This window comes from Cicer arietinum, chromosome 7 (genome assembly GCF_000331145.2).
Source record: "Cicer arietinum cultivar CDC Frontier isolate Library 1 chromosome 7, Cicar.CDCFrontier_v2.0, whole genome shotgun sequence".
In the NCBI taxonomy this organism is placed as follows: domain Eukaryota; kingdom Viridiplantae; phylum Streptophyta; class Magnoliopsida; order Fabales; family Fabaceae; genus Cicer; species Cicer arietinum.
The window spans coordinates 19,552,964-19,561,112 of NC_021166.2; the positions used below are offsets into that span (position 1 = coordinate 19,552,964).

The 8,149-nt window shown below is 24.5% G+C and overlaps 1 protein-coding gene across 1 annotated transcript; it reads right to left on the reverse strand.

Annotated features, from left to right (window-relative positions):
• Nucleotides 1–601: 601 nt before the first annotated feature.
• On the reverse strand, nt 602–6,916 carry LOC101488295 (protein neprosin-like). Its single transcript, XM_004516082.4, has 7 exons — nt 6,684–6,916; nt 4,030–4,119; nt 3,706–3,909; nt 3,428–3,592; nt 3,059–3,112; nt 2,299–2,445; nt 602–1,068 (listed from the first exon to the last, which is right to left on the reverse strand). Exons 1-7 carry the CDS (start codon nt 6,909–6,911, stop codon nt 694–696), a joined length of 1,263 nt encoding a protein of 420 aa, XP_004516139.3. The 5' UTR covers nt 6,912–6,916; the 3' UTR covers nt 602–693.
• Nucleotides 6,917–8,149: the final 1,233 nt, after the last annotated feature.

Genomic DNA, 8,149 nt, shown 5'->3' on the forward strand with positions numbered 1-8,149 from the left:
AGACTTTATTTTAGTGAATATTACTTTTCCATTTAAAAGTTTTGAACCACAAATATTTAATCTAATACAAGGTTATGTATTAAGTTAGTGAAATAAATAGGAAACACAAGGGATATTTTTATAACAGTGGCTAAAATGGGTAAAATTTTGTTTGGGTTTGGAATCTCATTTTAATTTAATGAAATTTACGTGAGTAAAAGTCAATAGGAATGCACATATTTAGGAATTGTTGGTCGATAATCCATTAAATTTAGGATTATCTAAAAGTGTTCGAGTAAAGAAGCGGTGTCAAGTAAGAGCTTCTTCTAAGTTTTAGTTTCACACGTAGAGACTTATTATATGTGATTGATGCTAGAATTGGTGATTTGTATAATTGATATGGATGTTTGTTCATAACTACTAACATGTGTGTTCTATTAAGTGTTTCCAAATTTAAATGTTGATTTTCTCTCTTTATTTATTATATAATTATTATTATTAGGATTAGAAAAACAAAATTATGCAACTTTTATTTGAGATTATATTATATGGTCAAACTCTTACTAATGAGCCAACATTTCATGGAAAAAAATAAATAAATCAATAAGCGACCCCAACCAAAAAATGCCAAAAAGGTATTTTTTCTTTTTATTTTCAAATTAATGTTCACCTTTATAATACCTTTATAATCTCTACTTAATATTATATGTTTCATTAAAGACATTTGTAATTCTTGCCAGGTCCACCATAGTAAAAGCTATTTCGGCCTTTATACATACCTGCTTCTAAATCATAACAATTTGGGAACGATATTAAGGTCTTAGGATCAGACAATGGAACTAAGGTGTTATTTAAATCTAAAACTTGTATATCCCTAAAGAATGCAGCTTTTGCAAAACCTTCATAAGGAAAATGTCCACTACCCATTCTGGTCGAAGTGTGAGACCCTGTTGACCTTCTATTAGATATTATTCCTCCAAATTGAATTTCATCCGCAAGATAGTATAAGTGAGTAAACAAGGAGGATGGCCAATACCCAACAAGGGTTCCATAATCATAAGTAAGCCACCAATTCCTAGTTGTTGGATCCTACAAAAATAATAATCAAAGTTAACCTTCAATTAAACTTTTTGTGTTGTGACAAAGTTACTCAAAGATATCAAAAACAAGAAAATAAAGGTGTGAATGTGGGGAGTGAAATATGCAAAATATTAGGAGTTTGTTAAATAAATAAAAAATGAAGGGATAAAAAAGAAGGTGAGAGGTGAAGATTAGAATATATTTACTAGAAAAAAGCACATGAGAGCGGTGTTTATTAATGTAGTTAGAAATATATGATTGAAAAAAAATGATGTATAACAAGAGATGATCAATAAAATGTAAAGATAATAAATAAAAAATATGATAAATGATGTGGTGAGAGAGAAAAGAACAAAAAAAAAAAACATTGGATCTGTAAGTTGAATCTCCACCAATTTTATTGATGAGAAACAAATATAAAATTTTTGTAAGTTTTTTTTTAGTCTAAATTTTTTTCTATTTTATTTGGAATGCCATTTTTTCATCTTAAATTTTAAAAAAAATAAAGTAAAGAAAAAATGAAATTAGAAAAAGAATCTCGAAAGAGGTGAATTATAAGGGGTTATAATTAACACTGTGTTAATTAGCCAAATAACATCACCCAAGTTACTTAAGACTTGTTTTGTCTTACCTATGGGAAATGAGCTATCATAATTTAAAGTTTGGTTGAGTGAATGATTGTTCCAACAAATTTTCAAACTTGAATATTTCATCGGTTTATTTCCTTCTAAAACTCATTAACTATTTATATCAAATTCACTAAATCTGAAATACTATAAAGAAAATTGTGCACTATATAGTGTTTCCCCTCCCCTTTTATCTATCATTTATTTTTATTTTTCAAAATAAATTATTATGGTTTGGTTAGTATTTTCTCCGAATTTCTAGAGACTAGTTAATTTGGTTATTGGAGTTAAAAAAACTAATCTAAGTTATTTTTAAATTTATCCGTTCTCAATCATATTAGTCACTCAAAGACAATCTTATAAACTAAAATAATCAATGTCAATGAAATATTTTCAATTTCAAAAACAATTTTAATTAATTTAAAAAAAAAAGTTATCAACCAAATTGACTCATCTCAACAATTTTTGAAGGCAATATTGATTATTCACACATTACTATTGAAAAACAAAAGCAGTAAAAAGAAAAAAAGAGAAACATGGAAAAATATATATCTATCAAATTGTCCATAATCTTTTAATTAAGGTCAATTTGGTAGTCTGAGCAGATAATTACCTTCCAAATCTTCAAAATAATGCCAAATTGTGGTCCTTTATAAGTAGAAGTTGGACCAATTGCTCCTCCTATTACAATATCTTTGTTAGTTTGAACGAAGCCCGAACATAATAAATTGTAGCATCCAGTCTTTCCATATCCATCATTCTGCAATTATTAAAATAAATATTTTATTTTAATACTTCTAGTGTTCCACATTCATCGGTCTATTTGCAAAATAATTTTTTTTTAAAATAATTGAGACTTTCTTTTTTTAAAATGATGTTAATATTATTTTTTAATAATACTCTCGAATTAATAATATATACTTCACTCTCAATTCAAAATATCGTATATTTTGTGGAAATAATAAATTTATCAATATATGATAAAATTAATTTATAAAAATAATAAAATTAATTTAATAAAAGTAGCATTTCTCTATATCTTTCATTTATATATATTTTTTTAATTTATGTGAAATAATCAAATATATCAATTATTGTAAAGTAAAAAGTACTACTTAAAATTTTTTTTAAATTTTCACAGTAATTAATTTTTTAAAATTTATTTAAAACATAAATCCATTAAATTTACTATATTATTATTTTCTTAATATCAAGAGTCCAACAACATGCATTAAATGTTACATAAAAAAAACTAAATAATTCAATTGTCGTTCGTTGACTTATAGTGACATGCGGTTACCTTAATTTGAGATTTTTTTTTTACTAAAAAGAGTTTACTTTTCTACCTTATTTACTTCAATTAATTTACTTACTGTCCAATACATAGATAATCTTGGGAGGTTGTCCCCGTAGAGTAAAGGCTCCACCTGCAAAAGAAAATTACTTGATTTAGTTTGATAGGCTAAAAATTAAAATACAAAATTAAGTACATTGATGAAAATGAGAGGGAGATGGTTGACACCAAATTGAATTCATCTAAGAAGTTTTTGAAAAATTAATTGATTTTATACATTATTAATATAAAATGATTATGGTTAACATTAATGTAAATTTTGTATATCTTCAATAATGATAAAATTATGACATCAATAAAAATGTTGAATTGAATTAATTCTCATTATCTTAAAAGTCTTTTACTAAAAAATAAATAAAAATTGTACAAAAGAAAATGAATAACATGCCTGCCAACCAACTTCAATGGTGTTGCTCTCTTGACCAGCATCACCAGCAGCGACCCAAATTTTAGAGGCACTTACTTCATTTTTAGTTTCCAGACGTGGAGCCCACAGATTAATGGCAGCCGTTGCTCCAAAGAACTCACCAGCACTCACATATTGTACTGCATACTGTGTAATGTGGAGCAATAAGAAGTAATATGCTAACATTTACAATTAAAAACAACAAAAATAAAAGTTTATGTGAAATTCTTTGTTTATTCCTTATTCTTGCAATTGCTTACCTCAAATTTTTCGTCGTTGGTTTCAAAATCACTTGTTTTTTTTCCAAATTCACTAATAGAACTAGCTCTTAACAAATCTTCTTCTTTTGTTCTTCTAATTGGAATGGTTCCATCAGGACATGATTCTCCTGATAAACGCCATAATTGAGAACTGTGATTAAAATTATCATCTTGGTAATGCCCTTTTGGTATTTCTGGAATATCCTGTATATAAAAATATTTGTGAAAAATTTTAAATTCTAAATATGAATTATAAAAGCTTTATTAGCTTCAAAATATAGTTTTGAATTTTTCTTGATTCAATTAACAAAAAATAAGAAATACCATTTGTTTATATTCTTCTTTCAATAAGGGATTGTCAAAAGCCGGTTGATTGTGAAACATAACACAATCTATGATATCACCATCAGGACTCTGCAAAAAATAGCACAAAACACAAACATATAAGTTAGGCTCTAAGACTTACATTGTTTGCTAAAGTAATTGAATGTTCTAAACAATTCAAAAGTTTTGATTGAATTTCTGTCATTTATAATTAATATTTTTGTTTGGATAGAATAAATGCTGATTTATATGAGGATGATTTTTATGAGTTTCAAAAATATTTGTGTAAAAATATGAAGGATTATTAATAGTGCTTTTAGTCTTGGTAAAATCAATAATATAATTTTAATCCTATAAAAAAATAAATTTAAATTTCATCTTTATAATATTAGATTCTCCATTTTTATTTCCTCATTCAAATTTGTTAACTAAATTTTCTGACAAGGCATGCGACAATTTATTTATTTTAATCAACCTTGATTTTAAAACAATTAACACTATTTTAAAATTATAAAATTTAAATTAAACATCAAAAAGTCATTAATTAAAAAATATAAATAAAAAATATTACTTTCTCTTTTTTCTTTCTCTTCCTCTTATCAAACCCTATACCCCTTCACTATTAGAAAACATCATTTAGCTGTCATATTTAGCGTCGGCCACCGACACCGACGCTACTTAGCGTCCATTTAGCGTCGGCTATGCGCACGCTAATGCACTAAGTCTGGTTTTTTGTTTTCATTAATTATTATAATCACGTAATTCTAAAAAGATAAAAAAATTGTTTGAATGATTGTGTTTTGATTTTTAATTTTTAAAAATTATTTTGTATATCAACTTAAAAAAACTGTTTTTTTAGAATAAAAGTAAAATAAAAATTGTTTGATAATTTATTTTTTTTAAAACCAACAAATAATATATAAATGCAATATATATCGTACGAATAAAAAATAAATAAATTTTAAAATTTATGTATGCGGTTTGGTTCAATTCAGTTTGATTTTGAAAATAAAATTCAAAATTCGATTCAATCCGTGCGGGTTTCACAAAATAACATCTAATAATATTTGATTTTATTCAATTTTTAATTTTTAGATCAATATGTAGTTTTATTTTAGATTGATTTAAATACAAACACTTCTATTTATATGTATGAATAAAGTAATAATTAAGAAAATAAAATAAAATATTACAAGAGTTTAATTATTGACCTATCGATATAAAAAGTTTTACACCATTATTACATCACAATTATTCGAGAGAATGACTTTAGAGGTGGTTATAATTAAAATAAAAAATCTTTAATGATATAACAATTGTAATTGAGAGATAGTATATAAACTTTTAATAATATATATGAATTAAATAAATATCACAATGGCTGAATATTATTAAAAAAAAAAAACAATTTCTATTAAAAATATTATATATAAAAGATGATGATGTGTAATATGATTTAAGTAAAGAGAGGAGGTGTTGGTGCAAGCATCGAGTACCCACCAAATCAGTTTGCTTTATTTATTATTTATTAAAATTTAAAATTCTTTTATTTATTTATTAAATTAATATTAAGGAAAATTGGTCATTTTTCCTTGTTTTTTCTTTCAAAAGAGATCGTAAATGGAAAAATGAAAATCAGAACAATATATATAGTAGTTTTCATTTTTCAAAATAATTGATAAATATTAAAAAATAAATACACAACATAACTTTGTCAAAGTTAAGTTAAATATGAGATAAATATTTTTTTAATAAAAAAATATATTATCAATGATAAATATAAAAAATATGAAACAAATATTTACTATTTATATATAATAAAATTAGTGACAAATATTTATCATTGATAAATATTAAAAAAAACACAAGACGACCGTTTGATTTTAATAAACATAAAAAATATTGAATAAATATTTTTTATGAATAAATAAAATAAATATTTTTATTTAAACAACACACAAAACACTATAAAATATTGACGACCTGTCACTCGCATGATATCACATATTTCTTTTGTTAGTAGAAAACTCAAAATCAGAACCACTTCTGGTAATTTTCATTTTTCAATTATAAAAAGAACAAATTTCAAAACAGTTTTATGATACAATTTTTAGAAAGATGTCAACCAAACAAAATTTTATAATTATTAAATTTATAAAATGAGAACAAATGTTTTTGAAAAGCTAATCTAAGAGGCTCTAAAACGCTCTTCAACACTAAAACGCTCTTGAACACCACGAAAAGAACAAAAAAAAAAATAAAAAACCATAAGTTTCTTCATCTTGTGTCGAATTGGATTCTCAACAAGGATGCAACCACAAATGCTTCACGTTTCTTTTATTTGATTAGAAAAAAAATAATATCGTTTAAATCTTTACCGCTAAAAAAGAAGAAAAAGAGTTTGTACGATGGGTATGAGTATGTGTTCGGCTTATTTAAAATTTTCAAAATTTAACTTTGACAAGTACTTCTTAAAAATAAAAATTTAGTAAAAAATAAAAGTATTTCATTCAAAAAAATCATCAAAAAATAGTTATTAAAATAATATAATATACATCTAAAAATTTAAATTACCTTTAAAAAATTTATTAACGCAATATATTTCTTCATCCATGCACAATTTTAAAAAAAAATTATAATTAATTTTTACATACCTGAATCGTCTTGACAGCAGGCTTGTTGATTTGTTGAAGACGGGTTGCTATTGCCTTCTTCAACTTGTGAAACTTTTGCTCTTGTAGAAAAGTTTGATTGACCAATTGATAGCTACTAATTTTTGAAGAATAAACAGGACATACCAAAGAAACAAGGAGAAGAAAATGTAAGAAGAGGAAAATAATTGGAGAGCTGAAATTCATGTTTGGTTTTGTAAGTGTGGGCATGTCCAAGAAATTATATATAGATGCTTAAGATTAGAAGAAAATGATCGTATGAATTTTTTAAGTGACCACGTGTCATTTAAGTTGACCATCCATATATGATTATGTATAGTTAAAATTTAAAATATTTTTTTTTAATATTTTAAAATATAGAATTACTTAATATTTTATATTTAGAGTAGTTTTTGTATAAATATATTTAAAGTAATAATAAAAACATTTCTGGTCAAACAAAACTTATTTAAAACATTTAATGAAATATGTTACAAGCATCTTAATAAATACTCCCTTCTATATATAAGAAGAAAAAATAAAAACCATCAATACCAATGTACTCACTAAATGTTATATATTTATAATTTATTTTAAATATAATCTTATATTAATTATCTTGCAAAATGCGTAATCTATTTATGTGGAATACACCAGTATTTATTAGATATTAAATAGAGGATAAAAAAGTAAAATAAATAATTCATACCAAAAAAATTCCAAAATTTCTCTCATATTATCAGAATGAGTAATATTTTGTTCTTAAATTTAATATTAATTATATAAAAACATTTATTACTATCATAATAACCAAATTATTATTATTTAATATTAAAACATTTATTACTATCATAAATACAAATATATTTTTTTATGACAAATCATAAATGCAAAAAGTTGAATATAATATTTTTGGAGTAATATATCACTACGCCAAAAATGATATTTTATAGCGCGTCTTGCGCTTATTAAGTACAAGCGATGTTGTATGATATTTTAAAAATAACGGAGGATACAACAGCGCTTTTTTGACAAGCGCTGTAAAAAAAACGCTGTAAAAGACTTTGATTTCACATAATTAAAGGACCTATTAGAGCGCTTTTGGAAAAGCGCTGTAAAAAGGTTTTTAAAAAAAAAATAAGGAGGTCTTTTACAGCGCTTTTGGACAAGCGCTTTAAAAAGTCTGTAAAAAAGCGCTGTAATAGACTTTCAAAAAATAAAATAAGGAGGTCTTTTACGCGCTCTTTAAAAAGCACTGTAATAGGCTTTTAAAAGTAAAATAAGGAGGTCTTTTACAACGCTCTTTAAAAAAAGTGTTGTAATAGGCTTTTAAAAAATAAAATAAGAAGGTATTTTACAGCGCTTTTTAAAAAAAGCGCTGTAATAGGCTTTTAAAAAGTAAAATAAGGAGGTCTTTTACAACGCTCTTTAAAAAAAGCGCTGTAATAGGCTTTTAAAAAGTAAAATAA